General features: G+C 35.2%; 1 protein-coding gene across 1 annotated transcript in view; it reads left to right on the forward strand.

Annotated features, from left to right (window-relative positions):
* Window positions 1–22,820, forward strand: part of C2CD5 (C2 calcium dependent domain containing 5) — a 68,708-nt gene that overhangs the window by 21,615 nt on the left and 24,273 nt on the right. Inside the window, exons 10-13 of the mRNA XM_019471980.1 lie at window positions 2,068–2,176; window positions 16,545–16,659; window positions 19,181–19,369; window positions 21,232–21,423. Of these exons, the coding sequence (XP_019327525.1) occupies window positions 2,068–2,176; window positions 16,545–16,659; window positions 19,181–19,369; window positions 21,232–21,423 (605 nt within the window). The remainder of the gene's footprint in view (window positions 1–2,067; window positions 2,177–16,544; window positions 16,660–19,180; window positions 19,370–21,231; window positions 21,424–22,820) is intronic.

Genomic DNA, 22,820 nt, shown 5'->3' on the forward strand with positions numbered 1-22,820 from the left:
TACTTGCAGTACACAGACTTATGAAAATGAACAAAAAATTGAAGTAATTCCTGAATCTCCATGTAAGATTAAAAAGCATTGGATTTGCTTATGCATTAGAGCATGGATTATTGTTCACTTTGTTCACTACATACTGCTTTAGCACAATGTAAGTGTGAGTATATATATGTATGTATAAAATATAAATGGCTTAATGGAATTTCATATAGGTGGCATATGCAGTAAACACTGATTTCTGTAGTTCTGGGAAAGCTATTTTTAATGTCATTAATGTGGGATAACTATATTCAGGGGACAGCAAACGTGTGTTGATATATTTAAATGTAAGTTATGCAGAATGAGTGTCATGGAATTATACAGGGACAAATGTTATCAGTATACTTGTGAATCACTGAACAGTTGATACTACAGAGCCACGGTGAAAGAAGGTTCTAAACGAAGTGTTGATGTACTGGGTTTTTTCCATTTTTTGGCATGAAAGACGTGCAAAAAAGGAGTTCGGACTATGTTGTAGTCAGAGCTTTCTGACTGTTCTGATAACCTGCAAAGTACTTTGTGATCTGTTAGAACCTTCCGGGGGAATCTTTTCTCTAGCCCTCTCTAGAGATCCATCGGTGCTCCTGAAGACAGATTAGTCAAGCAGGTTTGCAGAGTCCTGTGATGAAATCTTCCCGCTTTTTAATTGCATCATAAGGCACGACTGCAGGTTTTGGTGTTTTGGGGGGTGGTTTTATTTGTTGTTTTTTTTTTCCTTCTGGTTGTTGATGCTATGGTTGCTGATTTCAAAGTTTGCCTCTTAATTTTGAAAGTCTAAGCCAAACGAAAATTCAGAAAACTTGAAGTTTGTAGGACCTTTTAAAAGTTGTAAGAGTTCTAATAACAAGGGTGGTAATAATTCTGAGGTGTTAATTTTTAAATCTACATTGGACTTCAGTTTAAGATGACTTTTCATGCCATGTATTGCTGGAAGAACCGTGATCCTCGCTTAATCTGCAGCATGTACACTGTTTAGGTAGAAGCTCAATTGAACTGTACGTTGCAAGTGCTTCAACTATGTGAGAAAGGAATATATACTGTACTTTCTCTCATATAAAATTATGGTGTTTATTTTTTCCATTTAACCAATCATCATGACTATACAAACCATGATTGCATGATTTTTCTTTTATTTTTCTTTTTTTGCCTTTATGCATTTAGAATGGCTGAACATAAATCTATTGCCTTTCCCCCGTGAGTGTGCTATCATGTGTATATTAGACATTCCATAGAATGTCTCTCTAGAAAATAAAAGCTTCCCGTTTTGGGCTCACCTCCTTTGAATATGACTGTTTTACTTCATCATTTGTGGAATGAAAAATTACTGTTATCACTTACTTTGCCTCTTGTATGAACTACATTTTTGAGTAGTTGCTGAAACTTGGTAATTCTTCATTTTAATTATGAATTGGTAAAAACTAATTTATGCAAATGAATTGGAAGTGAACTTCCTTAGTTTAAGAACTTAGAGTTGTATTTCAAAGACCTACGCTTTATTCTAGAAGATGGATATTCACTAGGAGAGCAGTCCATTAGTATTTTTTAGTTATGTTTTCCTGTAAGAAGATATTTATCCTTCTTGCAAGACTACAGTTTGTTTTACCCTGTGCTTCAGGATCAAACTGCAGTCAGTTGTAACAGTAAGACCTAAAAAATGGGGAAAAATGTTCCTTTACTTTGTATCAGCTGATGAGAGTAAAATTATGTTGTCTAGCTGCCATCCTAAAAGTGGACCAATAGAGGCTTTGTTAACACAAATGTGTAAAGTTTTGATTATTTATTAATATTGTGCCAAGATACAACTCTATGGGGGAAAAGTATTCTTACATTGTATAATACCTCTGCTTTTATTATACTATGGGTATATGAAGACATATGGTTACATAGTGCTTAGTAAGCCTGAAGGACATGTTTGGCCTAATGTAACTGCTTTGCTTGTATTTCAGGGAAATTAGCAATTCACTGCATGTTTATTGGCAATCAGCAGTGGTTGGTAAGCAGTCATTTGATGTTTCTTTTTAATCATAACAGGAATTTCCATTTTTTACCTTGACGACCTTTCCACCAGGCTTCCTTGTCCACGTTGGTGGCGTTGTCAGTGCACGGTCTGTGAAGCTCCTGGATCGCATTCACAATCCTGGTATGTTAACACAGTAACAACTTCCTTGCCCAAGTCCAGTCATAATGATCACGTACTGCTAATCTTTATAACTTTATAACATATCAGTATTTGGATAGATACAAATCTATTCTAACAATGTATGTTAAAAGCAGTATTTTTCAGACAATCATTTAAGCTTGAAAAATAATGGTAATTCAGAGGGTATGTTTTTAGTGAGAAACTTTTCAGCAAGTTAATGAAATAATAAAGTACTTTGAATCCAGTAACTTTGCATTAAAAACTGTCATTGAATTATTGGGGGCTTAATTATTTTTTTACCACTCCTTTACTATTAAAACTTGATGCAAGTTTTCCATTCAAACAAAAGTAAGATGAAATACTCGATCTTAACTATGAATGTTTTCTAATTTTCAGCTCCTTGAAATCCCTAAGGACTAATGACTACAATTTAGCTCCGTACATGTTTTTAACCTCTTTTTATAAAACCTTTACAGCTTTGTTTCTGTTCTTAAAAACATATACTGAACAGTCCTTTAAGATTTTTATTTAATATTTACCTGGGAACCCCAGTACTGGAACATGTGTATTTTGCATGTCCTAGTTCTGACATCAGAATTAAGTGACTTTTGACTCTGAAGACTTTGTTATATTCACTGAGACAAGCCAAGGAATACTCTGTAAAAAGTTGGAGTTAACAGCGCACTTAAAAACGCAGACAGAGGAGAGTAAAAATAGCAGCTGTAGTGGTTTTGCATGCACTGGTCAGGAGTAATAAAACAAAGTTTGTGCAAATGCATCTTTTAATTTAAAAAAAAAAAAAATCTTTTTTCCTTTTCTTTCTTCTTCCTGTGGCCCAAGGCAAGTAATTCTGCAAGCAGGTAGATTGTTGCTGATCTAAAGATTCAATAAACTGACAACATGAAATAAAAGCTGAGATTTAATTTGAATTTTAAAAAAAGGGATTTTTTTTTTTAAAAGCATATAGAAAACAATATTGTTCATGTTGTTCTTTTTTTCCTATTTTTAAGATTTATTTCCACAGTGGAGAGAAGATTAAGAGAAATGTCAAAGTATAATTTATATGTGGGTGCTCCCTTTCTTTGCCACAAAGTTGTCTTAGGCTTCTGTATTTTCAGCAGATTTCTGGTACAGGTCACTTACATGCAGAATTTCCTGTGTGATAAATTTATTTAAGACAAAAGAAAAAAAAAAATCAGTTATGCTCAGAAGTTTTAAAAACTAATTTCTTGCATTATGCACTCCTTCATTTTTACCAACTGTCTGAAAGCAGGATAAGAAATAAGAGAAGATAGAGATGCATATTTGCACAACTAAGTGGCTCTTTGCAGTGTTTTTGTGGGACTTGTAGATTGCTCCTGACAAGTGAATGTAAGATCCATGACACTTTGAACTCGGTATATTGCAAAACAATGAAAACAAAAGGGGGAGTGAAGGCACATGGCTATGGGAGGGCAGGTGAAGAAGCAGAAAAAAAATTTCTGATATAGTGATGATCATACTAAGCATGTGAGTCAGCTAAGTCTGTAAAATATTAAAGGAAGCAAATAAACTGGCAAATGAATAAACAGGAAAACGTAGAAGAGGAAAGAACATTTGAAGGGGTGGATTGAGAACTTATCAATAAGACAATAATTGCTATATGCTGTACACTTTGATCACGCCTAGTGCTAGATTGCTATAGCATGCTCCTTTTTTTCCCTTTCTATTTCAGCCTCTTATTAACTCTGCTGTCTGTGTCTTTCCAGTTCCTGTGGAGTGGTGTTGTCAATTGTGTTCTTGTTGGTAGTTTTTTTTCACTATTCTGCTCCTATAACTGATCTACTAATTTGCTGTTTTGAACTCAGCCTTTGTCGGAATAATGGGTAACACAAGATCATACAAACTGCTAGACTGGAATAGTTTCAATTCAGGTATTTTACTAGTCATTCAGTACTACATATGCTGACAGAAATTATGGCAGCTCAGTGAAGTTCTTAGAAATGCTGTAGGATATTTAGGTTAATGCTTCAAATTTAAATCTGTTTAACCATCAAATGCCTAAATGTCTTGTTTTAATGTTGTTAAAGGCTTTCTTTAAAATTGCAAAACATAGTTTTAGAATAAAATAGTATTGCTAAGAATAATTTAATATCAATCTGGAAAGCTGAATGTTCAGATGATTATTTTGTGGTAGCTTTCAGCTCAGTGTCCATGAAGCAAATAATTTAGGGAAAGAGAATGGATTCTTATTTGTACAGTTGGGATCATGTCAGGTATGATTTTTTTGTTTTAATAATTTTTTTTTGATTGGTTGGTTTGATTTGGGGGGGGCTGTTGGTTGGTTTTGTTTTGTTTTGCATGAGCTTGCACTTTCTTCAACAATGGCTGTACTTCTGTTAATTTCAGGAAACTCATGAATGTGTTTGTTCTAAATAATAGACATAAAAATTGTCTGAGAGAATGGAAAATAGACGAAGAGGACGATCTGTTTAAAGAGAAGGGTAGCGTGTAGTCCAGAATTTGTTGGTTCATAAGTTTTGTATTGTAAAATGCAATCAGCTTGCAGGACTTGCAGCATAATGATTTGAACTTTTTAATCACTTTAACACCTAACTTGAAAAAAGCCCCAATATTCTATTTTTTATGCAGTTTTAGGCATCACAGTGTGTAACTTCTTTATACAGCTGCAGAGAGAATGGATGAGTTGATGATGCAGCCTACATAAAAGCTACATAGAGTACTGGCCTCTTATGGGGAGAAATAAAGACTTTTTTTTTCCTCTGGAAATGTAGCATGCTTTGTCAAAAAGAAAGGCATAACTTCTCTGCGTATAATATCCAAGCCAGCAGACCTTGCCAAACTTCAATGTTTTTAAAGCTGGCACAGTAGAAAGGTATAAAGCTGACCTTGGGGGGGGTTTGTTTCCCCCAGAAACAAACTTACTTTCTTAGTACTTCACTGTTGCAGTGCAGCTCTGTGTCATTTGTCTTTGGAAATTGCAGTGTCATGCTCTAAACTTCAGTTTAAATTATCTATATACGTTTTTCATTTCACGAATAGTTCAATAATAGGTAGTGCCTAAAACTATTGGCTCATTTTTATATTCTTGTTCCTTGCTACAGTGAGCATCCTGTAATATTATAATTATGAGGGTTTCTGTTTTTGTTGGTTTTACTTGCTTGTTCTAAAGTGATATCTTTTAAAATGAATTTTACTTTCCGTATGAAAATAATATTATGAAATTCTCAGATCTATTACTGGTATAGCATAGTCTGATCCAAGGTGTTAAAAATAAAAGTGTCGAAATTTTGCGTTTTGTATGCTACCTTGGAAAGTTTGAATTAATTGTTTCTTCTTCGAGGTAGTGTTTAGTAGGATGTTACCATGGAAGACTTTTATTAGAATAACAGAGTAAATGAGTTATGAACAGACAGTAAACATACATTGAGCTACGCTAAAAAGTGATCCAGAAATGTAAGCCTAGGAAGCTAAGGGGAAGTCATGAATTCATTTCTTGACAGAATATTCAAAACAGTAGCCTAAATTTTTTAGAGGTAACAGGAAAAAGAAAGCACATATATAAAAAAAAAGTATATTTATATATATTTTTATATATATAAATATATATATGCATTTTATACCCAGAGGTGGTTGTTACCCAAAAATTTTTGAGTAGAGAGGTCTAAACCAAACAGTAATTTTAAAGTTAATACCTTGCTGAGAACTGTCTGTATTTCTGTTGCCTTGCCGTGTGTCAGCAGCTCTGTAGTAACATTCTTGATTAATCCTACTGGTTAGGGACTGAGCAGGTTATGCTCATATTCCTGGAAGTAAATTTTTTTTTGCAGTGCTAGGTGTGTTGCTGAACAAAGAAGAAAGGAGGAAGAGAGTAGATCAGTTGTTAAATACGATGCGTGATGGATAGTAGAGTTGCAGATTACGTACAAGTTAACTCTGTCTTAGACTGGAATAACGAATATGCTGTGCAGATCTGTTACCATTGAGAAAACAGAGGAAAAGTTTTCTATTCATGAGCCCCTTCTAGGGCTTGCTTGCTAACTGTCATTGCTGGCTAATACTTGGACTGAAGGAGAGCAGGGATTTATACAGCTTAAGGAAAACAATACTACGTCTTTACATTACATTCACGTTAGCAAGAATGTAATCACAACCATGAGTAGGATAAAATTATTTTCCTTTTTGAAAATGTTCAGGCTTCATTTAAGCTTGCTAGTAACCTGTGTTAGCATAGAAGGGTATTTCTTTTTTTTGCCAATGGCAGGGAGGCTTGTTTAATTAAGTGTGTAAGATACAACAGGGCCATCTGATGGTGGTGAAAAGTCAGAGATTTGAAGATGCTTGAAAATCACATGTGGAAGTAAAGACTGACTTTGTTTGATGACTGGAAAAGAAACTACTTAAACATCTGGGAATTGCATATAGTTCAATGACAAAATTGTTTAAATGTTTGTAAAATTATGAAAAGGTGATGATCAAGATGAATCTGCAAAATAAAAGTAGAGAGGCAAGAGCACAAAGTCATAGAAAAGAGGACACATAATACAGTGGAAGAAATACTGTGGTGCTGTCTCTGAAAAAGGATGATAAAGATGTACTATAAATATAAACACATGAAAGGAATCCTGGATCCAGAAGACTGGATCTTGTTAAAGTTTCTCCCCAAGGTTAAATATAGAGAAGAAAGGTTCCTTAGGAAGTGCAAAGAACTTGCTGAATAAAGACTGCTTTTGCATACGGCTGTTTCATAGCACTGACATATACAGTGTTCTCACATAATTACAGTTTTAAACTCCTCATTCAGGGGGCTGCTTCAGCAGTGATTCTTCAGCTCCAGAAGTCAGAAACATGGAAGGAGAAAAGATTGTTAATAAAATTCCTAAGGATCTCCTGGGCTCCTTGTTTGATATCCAGACTTGCTGTTGGAGCGTGAAATTCTCCAGAACTCTGGTTTTATATATGAGAAAATGCAAGAGGAAAGCTCGAATATGTTTTGGTTCTGTAACTGAATGCTTTTTTTTCCACAGAAATACAAACATACAGTGAATGTGCAAATTACATTTCATACTGCTATCTGGGGTGTAAATGTGGCATACCTGTAAGAACACAGTACAAAATGTCAGAATGTTTTTGTTAGTGTCTGATGTGGCTACCATTCAGAACCAGTAGAAAAACAACATTCTGAGCTTGACCTCTCGCCTTTTCTTGGAGAATTTCCAGGTTGACTTCTTGTACATCACCGTCTGTTGATACGATAATGGGAGGTTAAGGCAGTTGTCAGAGGCTTTTCTGAACAGAGTGAGGGGTGCAATGTTTTTCAGTAATATTTTACTCTACTTTTCTGCAACCTTTCCAGAGGAGTGAATATTCCTAAATGGTTTTTATGATTAATGTGAATGGTGTTTGAATGTTCTTTTTTGAAGCAGATGCACCCTTATATTAATGAAATAATTTTCTTTGGGACTGTGCATTATCTTTCTTTTGGAGAGTTCTGAGTAGATATTTATGTAACTGAACAAAGGGCGGTCACTGTTAGCGAGTATAGAATAGTATTCCTGTGTTCTGTTAGAGATTCATAAATTAATAAACTTGGCATTTAAAACCCTTGTTTTAGAATTCTTTGCCTAATAGTAAGTAATGCTATTTAATATGTTCATATTGATTTAAAAGTCTCCCTGAAATTTGGCTAATGGCGTGAAAGCCATAGTAGACTTTTTACTGCACAAATGTTCCAATAAAGCTGTTGCTTATTGTGCCACTACAGTTTGTTTTTGAATTGATAGTACGTAAGAGAGAGAACCTTGAGTCTTGTGGACAATTGTTATTCTTGCACGTAACTCTTCCTAATTTCAAAATATGGGGCTTGACTAAAACTACCATCTTGATATAATTTCCTTCATGGATTGCAATGAGTTTTTTCAGCCTTATGATGTGTCATCTGTGGTTGCAAAGATACACTTGTAGAACTTCTTGCCTGGCTCAAAATATATTGTTAGAAGAAAACTAGAATTATTCTAGTTGAAAGGACACCTTCCTAACTACTACATAATTACAGGTAAACATGTCCTTGTAAAATGTCTACGGACAGTATTGTAGGAAAGTGGCACATAACATAAGTTCTAACTGACCATAACAGGATTATAGAAATAACTCTGGTTAAACGTTAATGGATAAGATCATTACCTGAACTGAATTAGGCAAAAGAGACTTTCCTTCTAAGTGCTAAGACTAAAGTTCCTCAATATGCCATGTTTCATATAAAGAAATATCATAGTTTGTTTTTTCCCCTGGTTCAGTTTGTACTTTGGATTCTGTTGGTGCAATTTGTCTTTGACCTTTTGCGCTAATATTTTCAGTGGTTTTTGTAAGTTTTGAGTTTTTTGGTCTCTCTTAATGCGGTCTCATTGAGGTCCTGAACTTACTCCAAAGGCACTGTAGGAAAGGCTCCTTGGATTCAGAAGTTGAGAGAGGCTTCTCTGACTAGTTTGTCTTAAAACAAAATAAAGAGTTATGAGTGTACAGAAATAATGAATGCAGAGGGTCTGTGAATGTAACAAGTAAAAGCCTGAGGAGTGTAAACAATGAATAGGAAATGCAGAGGCAGTATCATTTCCTGCCAAATAATGCCATCCCATTTTTGCAGTTGTGCAGTGAGGTAGATAGTCTGTGTGGCAGCAAAAAAGCAGCAGTCTTGTCTGTGAACATCTGTCTGTGTTTGTTGAGAGATTAATTATTTGTGTTTAAAATTCTGTACGTTTCTTTCAAGGACTGTGTTAGATAAATTAGTATTATTGTTGCTTGTTTTAAGGTTCCAGCTAGTTTGGCTTGTTTAAAGCTTTAAATCATACTTGTAGTTCATTTTGTGATACTAGTTATAAAATAGATAAAATGTGGTTTAAGAAAACCTGTCCTGTTATAGCATAGTGTCTCCAGCTTTGGGTAATAGCCCCTTTTGTTGCTCTCATTTGAAGATGTCCTTTGAAGATTGCTCATGTTTCAAAAGGGGTTGCATTTATTGTGCCAAGATGACAAAGCAACAGAGAGATACAAGATAGAATAAGTAGTTTCTTTATTACCTAGCAGCTCTTCAAAGTGGCAGACCTTGCCTTTGTTACTGTAATAGGATCAATTAAAACAGATTCCTAGATCTTCTTTAGCGTCCCACTCATCTTACGATTAGAGGAACCTTACGCACAGCTGTGAGGACGTCACCATTATAGGATGACTGACTGATCGAAATAATAACTAAAAGCTGGAGTGACAAAGTTACATATTTAGGCCTGGCACACTGATTTTCCAGAGACAAACTAATTTCCAATATTTAACATTTTTTTTAATGTCTGGGCAGTACTTTTGAACTTTTATTATTCTGAGGAAGTGTAGTGAAGTTTAAAGCTTTATTTTTAGTGTTATCTTAATAGTTTAATTTTAGGTTTAATTTTTAATATGTACATATATAAGTACTCAACATCTTTTTTTGTCTTCAAATGCTGTATCTTTTGATTTTATTTTAGTTTTTTAAAATTTTATTTAACTTGTATCACACAATGATTTCCTTTATCTATAAATTAAATTATTACTGCAGTTTTGGTATTACTGCAGGATTTTTTTTTTTTTTTTTTTAAAGATGACACTTTTTTGCAGCTTGGGCTGTTCCTATCAGACCTTCATCTATGATTAAAAGCAAAAGTTATAGGATGTATTACTGTTACGGCTGTATAGTTAATGTTTGGTGGTATTTGCAGCAGATTTTTTTGAACCAGTTTATGGAGAACTATTGCCTCAAAGATTACTTTTAATATTTAGAAAAGGTTAAATTATGCTGTAGTCTGTCCAAGTGATTCTTGCATGTTTATTCCTAAGATCAATTACATATATCACTTGCAATGTGTGACTGATAGACAAAGTGTAGAACAGTGGAGGTTTGCTTTTTTCAGCCTGAAAATCCAAGTAGTTACTCTCTCTTTTTTTTTTTAATCTGGGACATTCTGTTCAGATTTACAAAGTTTGAATTAGTTTAGGACACAGATGTTATATCACAGTGGACTATATAAAATACTTGTGTTTAGTGATGTCAGTCATAAGACTTACAAGATGCTAATCTTTAGGTATTTGAGCATTTAAACTGTTCCAAATAATATTTACTTGAGACGAGGAAGAAATGCAGGGAGACATCTCCAGGCTTGCTGTCAGGGATGTTGAGACTATAAAGTTGTTCAGGAATACATGGCTGAGAGAGTTAGCTGATTGGAAGTAAGGTAGGATTCCAAAAGCCAAACTTTGAATTAGGATTTTTATAATTCCTTTTTAGGGGTGAGATAGGTAAAAACATCTCCTGATCCATTTTAAAATTCCTTAATGGAAGTATAATTCCATATGTTTCTGTCTAAATTACAAATGCATTCACCCATATCAGAAATACAGAAGCTATGGAGATTCTGTTAATTCTGTTTCATATTTAAAGTAATTTCTTTTTTTTTCTTTTGTAAGAAAAAACAGGGTATTCTCTAGCCTCCTAGCAGTGATGTAGGTTTTATCAAGGAATTTGGAATATAAGAAGAGAATTCAGGATTTTTGATGGGAATGTTACTAAGAGGAACACTTTGCTGCTTCTCCATCATGGGGTATATCTTGGTATTAAAGCTAACACTGCTCAGTAGTGAGCTGCCACTAAAAGGAATGATGCTGCTTTTCTGTACAATTTCTGCCATGTGTTCTTGTAGTCTTCTGGTGGTCGTGTAGTGATTTGGCTTGACTGACCCAATAGAAAACTAGCCCTGCAGATGAATAGTTTTGTGTTCAGTCAGCCAGCTGAAATATCTCATGCTGTAAATGCATGAAAGGTGGATGCAGTTTTAATCCTAAATGTTCTTAAAATTGTTTCTTCATCCAAACTTAAACCAGCTTTTTTGTACATTCAGGAGTTTGGGCTTGAGAAGTGACGTATATGTTCTCTGAGCTCATTTGGCAGAAAAGCACTGATTCAATACTATTCTCCAGGCTGAATATTTTGTAGTTTAAGCTTTGTAGGAGTAAGTGTACCTGTTCTCTTTGGTGGTGTGATTCCATTGTTTTCTGCTGTTCTAGTGTATCTTAGTTTTAATTTGGTAAATCCAAATTATCTACTTCCTTCAGTTCCGTATCATAAGCAAAGTTTTCATTTTCACATCTTCTAGTCTTAAAGATGAATATAGGGAGTAATTTTTAAAAAAGCATGGAGTGGCTTTGAAAATCTTCTGAAAGTTTTAGGTTAGTCTGTTGTAGGTTTAGTTATTTGCTACCCAAGTTTTGTGTTTAAACTTTACAGACAAGAGAATTTGGCTTTTTGTACACTTACTTTAATTGTTAAATATTTTAGAAGGATGATAGGAAATGTCAGTATTTATGGGATAACCAGAGAGGATTAAATTAAACTTCAAGGTCCAGGGAAGGATGCTTGTAAACGTAACAAAGGTGTCTTAAAAAAAACCCAAACCAAACCTACAAAAAATCCCACACTTTTTTCTGTATAAGCTGATTAATAGGTTGTAATGAAGAAGATACAAGAACAAGGGGATAAGGAAGGCATGGATAATGGCTCTGCCTAGTGAAAGACTCAAAGATTGAATTTGAAGTAATATTATTGGTGTCTCCATTGCCATTTTTGAGACAACAGAACAATAAGTCATTTGTAGATTGTGGAAACTTTCATAGTGTGATTGTCCTCCTCATTTCAGAATGTTACATGATAAATGTAAATATTTACTAAATTATACAATATTAAAATAAGTTTAAATGAGTCATACAGTTCCTACTTCAGAGTAATTGTCTCAGGATGTCTAGGGATTCAGCTTTAATACAATAACTCTTGAGTACGATCTGTGTAATCAAGAGACCATTCTTAATTTTTCTTCAGTTTTTAAAAACCTGTATGGACCTCGCATAATGCAGATTCTGGCTAAATCTTGAAAGGCCCTGTACAAGTGAACCTCTAGCAAATGACTTTGGAAAGGTGTTTCTTCTTATGAATCAGAAAGTATTGATAGTGTGTCTAGGGTTATCTCCAGGTGAAAGATTTGGACAGGATGTTGTCCTATCGACAATACAGCCTCATAGAAGTCAACCTCCTATTTTGAAGGAAAGAGATAGGTGAATTGGTGGTGGATGGAACTGATTCAAAGAACATTTAGGGCACAAAATGAGTACAGTGCTGTTTGTATCCTCTAAAGCTGTTTAATAAAATAAGTTTGGAAAGTTTCAGTTGGCAGAAGTTTGAGTTGGCATGATTTTTATAGAATACTGTACTGTTGACAACATTGTTTCTCAAGTCTTCAACTCTAGAAACTGTACTCTGCTTCCACTTTGTTATAAATATCATGCCAATTTTGAAACATTAATAAAAGTAGGTTTAATATTCAGTTTGGTTTCCAATAAAGGGTGCATAATAGCAGTGTAATTTTTACAAACTTTTTTGTTTTGAAGTTGTAGATAAACTTTGCTATAAACTACTCAGTAGATTTGCTAGAAAAGCTTGTGATTGAGTGCTATGTATGCTTGCCTTTTTGCTTCCACCTAGAATCCAGGGCCATTACTTTCTGTAACCATTTCAGTGAGCTGCCATAGTTTTCAGTCTGTACTGTCACCTGATCCAAGCATGCGCCAAAATACCCACCGTTTCTGGCTACTGTCTGCTGAATCTGCTTTGCAAATCCTTAGTTCTTAAGCTTTTGCCTTAGCAAAAACCAGCAACAGACACTCTTACGGAGTGTACTGGACACATGCCATCCTGCTTCCCTGACTCCTCTAATTGTTTATGTAAATCCTTAGCTTTACTAAACTTGTAAATGCTACAATGGCACCCCCATGTGAAATTGTGTGGCTCATGTGTCAAAAAAGGCTGCTTGTTAAAATATTTGTCAGAAGAATATGAATGCTACACATTGCACTGCATTCAGTGTTTTGTATCAATTTATTATTGCAATGTCATGGTGTTTGATTTTAATTGTAGACAATCATTTTGTGTTTTAATATGCAAAGGTAAGTTCATGTAAACGGTGAATGTACAGTATTTATATATAAACATACTGATTCGTATTTTTGGCCTCCTTCTGGAAGAAAAAAAAATAATTAAATGTGTTAAGCAGAGGACCCAGTCTTCTTTACAAACACTTGCTTATGCATGACTCGTAATGACATTTTTGAACTTGCGCAATGAGAATTTGTTAGATTTTTTGAAAGATACTGGGCCTGATCCTGTTAACACTGAATTCAATGGCTGGAAAATTGTTCTTATTCTAATAATAATGAAAATTATCCATTATATTACTGTAGTTAATAGTTTTGTTAATTCTGATGTTGAACAGATTCTCAGAGTAAAGGGTTAAATGTTGCTTTAGCAAGACATAGTGTTGAGCAACCTCACAACAATATGTGCTTTCCATTATGGTAAGGCATTCTTGTAGATAAGTTAGGTGGGAAAATTGTTTTAACTCTCTTAGGAACTTGTTCCTAAACCTTAATTTAAACTATAATTTTTTGTCGAGGAAAGTTAAATGTTTGCATACAGTTTGGGACCCGTCACTACTATTTCTACCTTTTCTGTTACCCTTAAGCATATCTGTTCCCTTTCAACATTTCATTCTGTTTCAGTTTTTACTGTGACTACATACCTTTTCAGTGTCATGTTCTTGTTTGCAATCTTTTTCTTTATTCCACAGCGCTTTCCCTGTTCATCCCCAGTCGCTTCACCTGTTGCTCACTTTCAACTCCTAGTCACGACTTCACATTTCTTGCACTTTTTGTCATAGAAAGGTCATTGGTGACAAGTAGGAGCAGTTTTTGCCAAATGGTATCTAAAGAGAAAAGTGATGATTTAGTAAAATTGGCTTTTTCGTCTTTGTTTATGTCTAGAAAAAGGTTACTTCTCCTTTGCAGGTGTTTTTCTGTGAAGTACAGAAATTTGTGTGGCTGTTCAGTCAATGTTTATAGCCAGCTGCCTGTGATCAAGTCTAATGGAGCAAGAATTGTTCTGCATACTCAGTGAACCACTTTTCCAACTGCTTACACTTTTCTGTTATAGAGAAGAACACACATTGATAAGCAATCTTCTTGTCCGTGATTGGATGGGGAAGGAGGAATTGCTCCTAAGATCCATGTCCCTTCCACCATGAAGAGTTAGTGCTAACATTTACAGAATGTGCTTGTGGTCTCACATCTCCCATACAGCTCTCCATTTTGTCAGATGTTGTAGCCTTTGCCTTAAAATGGATTTCCAAAGTTACTCTGTTCACCTACCACTACTGCCATTAACTGGTGGCAGCAATCAACAGCCTCTGTTCAGACAGAGGTGCACAGGCAAAAGAGAAGACGTTTTGCCTCCCACTTTCCTTTATGTGTACCGCAAATGGTTCTCATAGTTGAGCTTGGGAACTCCAGCCCTATGATGTGATGGGTTATTTCTGCATGAGTCTCAGCGTTTGAAAGCTGAAAAGTGTGAGACCTTGCTAGCGGGTACTCCAACCGTCTGAGTCAGGATTACTGTATATCATCTCAAGCATTTGATTTTCCCAGTCAGTGAAAGTGTTTAAACAGTGTTTTCATGTTGAGAAATGGCAAAGTGCCAGTGCCTCAAGATTCTTCTGGTAATGCATTGAAACCTGCTGAAGGTAAACTCGGATATAATGGCCCATGATTGATACAGTTCATGAAAATCCTCATTCTCTTGTGTCTTAATGTGTATATTTTTGTCTTGATTGCGGAGAACCTTCCTAAGAACTGTCACTGTAGGGTTGTTTGTTTTTTTTTCTGTTCAGTGTTCATTTCTTAAAGCAAAGGTTGGATAAACTTCAGTCTGCACACCCAAGGCTGCTGTTAGTCAGTACAGTGCTGTAAGTTACATAAGCATTAATGTCCAAAGTTAGGTATAGTTGAATATGCATACCTCTGTACTCTTTTTTTAATTAGAACATGACCATTAGTTTATTATAGAAAGCTGAAAGCCTTGTACTAAATGAAAAGTTGAAGTAAATTCATGAATGAATACATCTTGCTGTATAATATTTTTGTTTCAGTAAATTTCAAAGTATGTGTATATCTGCATTTTTCATTTTTGTTTGTCATGTTGTCAGAGAACCTAGTGTATGATATAGGGTTATCATACACTATATTTATAAATATTCCTGATAGTACAAAATTGGTTCCAAATGAATCTCAGGTTTTGACATTGATATTTTAAACTATGATTCAGCAAGGAGATATCAATGGCTAGAAGTTTGTATCTGTGCAAAGTTCAGTTGGTTTCAGGGAAATTGTATAAGAATCTATCTACTCAGAACCCTTTGTAGTATCTGAGTGCCTATAGTTTGTTATTGTTTTCCCCCTTATTTTATGTATCAACAATTAACTCAGTTTTCAACTAAGTTCATTGGTACAGGTAAGCCATTTTGAAATAAGAAACAGTTGATGAACTGTAATTGTAAACGACAGTACTCGTTGACGTCTCATGTAAAGCTTGTGAGACGAGATTTCGTTCTGGGAAACTAATTGGTGAACAGTTAAAATAAATGGATTGCATAAACTTATTCTAGTAGCACTCTTTTTTGCATTTTTAATGTAGTATTCAAGAAAAGCAGGTAGGATACATTTTAACTTACAACCTCAAAGACAATAAAGGTAATTGGAATCCATTTGGGGGGAGGGGAAGGTGGGGTTGCCAGGATAATGAAACAAAAAAGCATTGACAAATATGTAGTCAACATACATCTTGTACTTCTTAATGTTAATGTAGAAGTAGTTTCAAATACCTATGGTTTCTCAAAGTTAGGAGCGCTGAAATAAGGACCACAGAGCTGTGTGTTTGATTAGTGATACAGTCTTGAATAAATATTTTTAAAATCTGGTTAACAGAACTGCTTGCAGTCGGAAAAACTATTGAGGTTATTTCAAAGATGTCAAGTGTATACCGAAGTAAAATATTACTTTATTATTACACATACTGTTTCATTACTACTACTAGTTTTTCAATATTGCAGAGTATCTGTGATGCTTTGTTGCAAATTACGTGCTGCTCTTGTGTTGTTGGAAACTGACAGTATGGTCTTCAAGTGGGTAGAGATTGGAACAGTATCTACAGTATTTTGTTGTTATTTGTCATATGGATGACAACAAGAATGCAGTAATTTGTCAGAACCTGTTCATGTGGGTGATGAACAAGAAAATTAATGAAAAAGCCCCATTAGTGTTTGCTTGAAGTGCGATAGCTAGGAAATAAAAAGTGTCCAGATACAACAAAACACTTGAATATGAAAAATTTGACTTTTCAGATTAATTGCATGAAACTTTATGTTGACATAGTGCAGAATAGTGAACTGATTTATACTTTGTCTTTCAGATGAACCAGAGACACGAGATGCATGGTGGGCAGAAATCAGACAAGAAATAAAATCCCATGCCAAGGCATTGGGTTGTCATGCTGTAGTGGGCTACAGTGAATCAACTAGCATTTGGTAAATCATGATGATGATTTGATTTTCAAAATGCCACAGAAAGTTTATTTCATCTTCAGTGGATTAAAAATGATGAACTATTTCAACACAGTTGTTGGTACTGTGTAGTATACCTTCTTTGGACAGTTTGTTAACTTTCTGAGATATCACTATTGTGCTGCTTTTTTTTTTTTTAATATGTTTTGGTTTGGGTTTTCATTGGGTTTTAAGATTTTTCTAATGAATGTTACAATTTTTACTTAAAAAAAATTTCAAACCTACATATTTGCTTTTGGAGTAACAACATTAATTTATGAAGTTTTCTAAACCTAATCTACCTAAATAGTTAAGACTTTTCCTAAAAGTGTATGTATTGCAGTTTCATTATTGGGTAACAACTGGCAGACCAGTACTTAAATGGTAAACCTCAAACTTAAGTAACAAGTTCTTTACTAGGAATATATTAATTGTAAGTTAAAGGAGAATATGCTGCCTGATAGATCTAGAATACTTTAGGTGTGAACGTTCTGTATTTCTTTCTGGAAAATGCATGTCACTATTTTTATCTTTCAGTACTACAGTAGTGTTTAACATATTAAAGTGCAGCTGTGCAGTAGTCTTTCTGAGGTTGGATTCCCCAGCTCTGCATCCTATTCAGGCCAAAACTCCAGTGTCTTACTGTATTCCCTTTGGCTAAGAAAATTCCAATCTTGTGTATTTTGGTGGCTTAATAACAAACTTTGTGAGAGGCTTGGAGATTGGGAGAAATAATTTGGGATTCATCTAATTACTCGTCCTTCTCTCTGGCCCGGGAAAGGTTGTGTCTCTTTCTAGCTCCAGAAAGTAATCTATGAAGAGCTCTTCCTGGGGCCAAGTATGTCTGACAGAAAAGTGCTCTGGTTCACTAGTTGTTTTGAATTGCTTTAGGAAAGTAACTGAAGCAAACTCTGACATCTGAATTTATTTTCTGTCAAGTTGATTTTGCCTAAATACTTCAAAGAAAAAGCACTAAAGATTTCCTTTTTTAAAGAGAGAAGTTGGAAAAAGAAGTTTCGTTTTACTCTGCAGTTGATAAGTTGAAGAAAGAAATAGAGTTACACAGTGCTTTCATGAGTGCACACCATCTGTTGGTAAAGTAGTAAGATAACCAGAAATTACCAGTCTGAAAGCCATGGCATTGATTGCTTCACATCTGTTGCTCCTTCACATTTATTGCTTCACTGCAGGTAGAAGGAAAAAAAACAACCACCAGATATATTGATCTTTCACAAAACTTGAAAACAATTTTTGGAAGTCGAGTGCTTGTGCTAGTAGAGTAGGAAAACAGGAGAACTTACTTTACAGACGAGGCATGGTTTGTATTCCTTATGCTGTCTGGTCTGGTTATGTCTTGTCTTGCTTGGTGTGTTAAAGACCATATTTACCTCAGAATTGCAATGTGCAAGTTCCCATCGCTGAGGGATGAACTTCCACTAAAAATGGAAGATTTATTCCTTTGCCTGTCAGTCTCCTTGTAAAAAGCATGAATATATATATTTTTTTTTTCTCCCTACCTTAACTATGAGGAAACAATGTACAGAGTGTAGATAGGCAGTCAGTTGTTGGGTTATTTCACACTTTCATTTTTCTTAAGGAATTTAATATGGTAGTATTTGATCATTGATACAATAGTGTATTAAAGTTCCCATGCTTACTTCCCAGTTCAGCTTTATTCCATGCTTAAAGAGCAAGGCTCTGTCTGTAAGTACTGGTCTGCCAGACATGTTATGTATGAAAAATTATTCTGGAAAGAGAAACAACAAATAAAAAAGGCACATGTATCATTTCTAGAAATGTGGGAAAGCTTTTCTCTGTATTTTTTCCAATATGGTATTTTAAGTACTGAATGTTAGAGATTTGTTTCTGATGTAACAATTTCAGAAATATTAAAAGCTCTGTGATCATAGGCACTTTGAGAGCTTTAAATCTGCTAAATCATGAATATGGTCAGTTACTTTACATGCTAAATGTACCATTATTGTAGTTGTTCTTAGTCAAATTTTACTGTTTTGCTACTTTTTATCCTCCAAGAAGCACCCTTGTCAGTGTTGTGTTGTAACTTCATTTTGAGAGTGAATGTTTATAAGATGATGAGGCTCTCAACTTCCATTTTACTTTGGTAAACAATTACGCCTTGTTTTTTTTAATGTTTCTTTGCTTTTGTTGCTTGGCTGGATTTCTTTGCATTATTAACCATAGTATTGAAAATCATACTTAAACCTGGTTAGCCCTTGTGATGTTACAGCATATTATTTATAACGCAGGGCAAAGCTCTTTAGTCTTTCCATTCAATCCTTCTGCATCTCTTGCTTATACAATGGTTTAAATACCAGAAAAGGATTGTTTGTGAGATTTAATGGATAAAATTGCACAAATGCACAAAATTAGTAGTTGTATTGAATTAATTGAGACTTTTGTACCAGCCTTTTAATCTTAATAGTTTTAAGTAAAAGTAGCATTAAGTAGTAGGAATTCACTTTGTTGTAATTCTTTTCTCTTATAGTGAAGAGGTCTGTATTTTGTCCGCGTCTGGCACAGCAGCTGTACTGAACCCTAGGTTTCTTCAGGATGGCACCATGGAAGGCTGTTTGGAACAAAGGTTGTCATGGCAGCCTGGCTTCTTTTCCATAGGGTCAGAGAAGGGAGAGGTTGATTTTTTTCCTCAGAGCCAAGATAGTTCTTCTCTATTAGGGTAGGTTACAGTGTTACAGTGCAGGATGCGGGACCAACCACTTTACTGCTTTTCACTAACAACAACAACAACAGAAGTAATGGAACTCTGCACCAAATTAGATATTCTGTTTTTATTTCTAACAGTCTGAATAAGGTAACACATTTGACTACTAACCACAGATCATAACTCAGTTTTTTTCTTTGCCGCTCTTCAGGTATCTTTCTCAACTCTATATCACACTATAAAAAACGACAGATGTATGATAAATTATGTAAGCCAAAAACTGCTGTGGCTGTAATATGTGTATATATGCTCTCTATATACTATTTAAAAGCTGTATGGGAGGTAAAATAGCTTGGTTGTAAAAAAAAGATGGTGCCAGATTTTTATGAAAGATGTATGTTTTAGTTGACGTTTATGAACAAAGTCACAAAACTGAAAGAAAAACATGAAGTTTCCCTTTGTTTCTACTCTTGCAAATAAAATTTGAAGAATGAGTATTGACAAACAGTTATTTTGAGGAAAAAATAATTAGATTAACTAATGCATATTGGTAATTTATTATGTGTTCATCAGGATAGTCATCAAATACTTCAAGGGATTATTGTAGTCGTAAGTAAGGCTATTTATTACACCTTAGCACTTGCATTACTTTTTCCATAATAACCCTGCCAACATAGAATTATTTATTATTTTTCTACTTTGTTAGCAGGAGGCCATTATCTTCTCGTGTAGATAGACCTTTGAAAACTGTAGCCAGAACAAAAATATTTGTTTCCGTATTCACTGTATGATGGAGAGAAAGAAATATCATGTTTATTATACGAAGAGAATTGCATTTTTACCAAAATATGTATTTCAGTGCTACTAAGAGTCTTGGCAAAGATTAGAAATACCAAAGGAAGGTAAAACAACTAAACAGACAAAGCCCATGTTTGAGACAAAATATGATAACTTACGAACAACAATATTTGTTTCCGTATTCACTGTATGATGGAGAGAAAGAAATATCATGTTTATTATACGAAGAGAATTGCATTTTTACCAAAATATGTATTTCAGTGCTACTAAGAGTCTTGGCAAAGATTAGAAATACCAAAGGAAGGTAAAACAACTAAACAGACAAAGCCCATGTTTGAGACAAAATATGATAACTTACGCTCTAAATCTGTCACATTTGCTTAACATCTCTTCAAAATTCACTGAGAAGAATTGTTTATGTGAAACAATAAATTTGCAGTGATGCAGTTAGCCTGTGCTTTCCTTGTTCGTATTTTTATAGTGGTCATTCCTGGATATCTTATGGGGGAGTGGGACTACGTGTTCTAAATGAATAACGAGTTTACCTAATACCTTATCTTAGGAAATTATCTTGCTGTTCTTCTTACAATGTTAATATATATTGTGCTGCTTCTCAGTGGGATGGTTGGTTTGTTGTTTATGTTCTGCTCATTAGGTTTGTGTAGGTTTTTGGACACAATCCATGTAAAAGAGACTTTTCATTGTATTTGGTACAGCAAATTCACTGTACAACTCTTGTACCATGGACTACATTTAGAAATCATAGTGCCTAAAGCCAGCTCAGTAATGTTTTAGGTTTATATAAGTCATTGGTCATTGTATGTACTTTTTCTTGATCCCTGCATAACAAGTTTCAATGCAAGTTTTATTTATAGCATTTTAGCTAGTAGCGTGCAGCCTAATTTTATTCTTCTAATTCATAAAATGCAATACTTGTCACATTGGTATAATGGAGCAGAGTATAGCTGCAGTGTATGATTTAAGTAGGTATCTGTAGGTGTTTATACACATGTGCACATATTGATCATTGTTAATAAGATGCAGATGTTTTAAGTATGTTCTCCATAATGTATTTTTAGGATTGAAGAAGCTTCACCACCAGGTTGTGGATTTTGCCATATACCATATGATGAATTGAACATGCCGTTCCCTGCTCACCTCACTTACTGTTACAACTGCAGGAAGCAAAAAGTTCCTGATGTCCTTTTCACCACAATTGATCTTCCTGTAGAGGCAATAGTTATTGGGAAGGGATGTCTTATTCAAGCCAGGTATCTATCAAAATGGTTTTTTTAGTGAAGTTTTGGAGATCTTTGAAAGAGTTCCTGTTGCTAAAATCCCGTATGTCATCAAACCTTAAGTTTTTATGTTGAATTGCTAGGAGTTAATGACAGTGCATTAGGGTACGGGAGGAGGAGGACAGCCTTCTCCTCCCCATGTTACGTGTCTTGTCTGTTGATGGACATCTGGTAACTTACCATGTTGATGGACATCTGGTAAATGTTCTGCCTTTTTTTTTTTTTTTTAATACCTATGGGGATTGTTGTATTTTGTCTGCCTGGATGTAAGAGTTTTCATGATTTAACTTGCTGTTTGGGGCTGCTAACGTGGTCAGATACAGCTATGGCACTGGAAAGTCAATGAACTGTTTGAATCAGTTGTGTTAATTCTGTACCAATGTCCGTAACTGAACATCATCTCTGTAGAATTGTTGGCTATGTCCAGTTTATGCTGTGGTCTTCGAATTTGAATTTGGAAAAGGGAATAAGGTGGTTTACAGTGGGAAAGAAGGAAGGGTTAGCTATGTACAGTCTGTATGGGTGGCCAACTACATGAATAAATAACTGGTTGGATGGTTGGGCTGAGAGGGTAGTGGTTTATGGTTCGTGACCCACCTGGATGGCCATTACAAGTATGATGGAGACTGCAGTGTGACCTGTCTTGTTGAACACCTTAATGATGTGGAGGGGATGATGGACTGCATTCTCTTCAAATGTGCCAGTTACACCACAATGAGTGGGACCAGACAATATGATACCTGTCCGGTTTTGTCCTCCTCTGAGAGTAAGAGAGACATCAGAAAACTAGAGCAAGTTCAGTGGAGGGCCACCAAGGGAGTAAGGAGCACCTGCCCTATGAATAGAAGCTGCGGGTGCTGGACTCTCTCAGTTTTGAGAGAGGAAGGATTCAGGGGGACCTAATAGCAGCCTGCCAGTACCTGTAAGGAGGTTACGGAGCATATGTAGCCAGGGTCTTCACAGTGCTGCGCAGTGGGAGAGTGAGAGACAATGGGCCTAAGTTGAAGCAGGAGAGATTCAGAGTGGATATAAGGAAAAACTACTTACCCATGAGGACAATCAGGCAGTGGAGCAGATTGCCTAGGAGGTTGTGCAGTCTCTATCTTTGGGGAGTTTTCAAGACCTGACTGGATAAAGCTCTGAGCATCCTGGTCCAAGCTCAGAGTTGACCCTGCATTGTCTGTACAGGAGGTTGGACTGGAGACCTCCTGAGGTCCCTTCTCACCTGAGATTTTTTTGTGATCCTATGATTATCATTCTCCGATTTCTGCTAGAGCAAAATTACTGGAGCCACTGTAGAGATGTGTTCTGTGCTCCTCCTTTGGTATTTTCTGTATTATCAAACTCTGTGTTCAGCACCATTGTGGAAA

The sequence above is a fragment of the Aptenodytes forsteri genome, unplaced genomic scaffold (genome assembly GCF_000699145.1).
Source record: "Aptenodytes forsteri isolate BGI_AS27 unplaced genomic scaffold, ASM69914v1 Scaffold241, whole genome shotgun sequence".
NCBI classification, from domain to species: Eukaryota; Metazoa; Chordata; class Aves; order Sphenisciformes; family Spheniscidae; genus Aptenodytes; species Aptenodytes forsteri.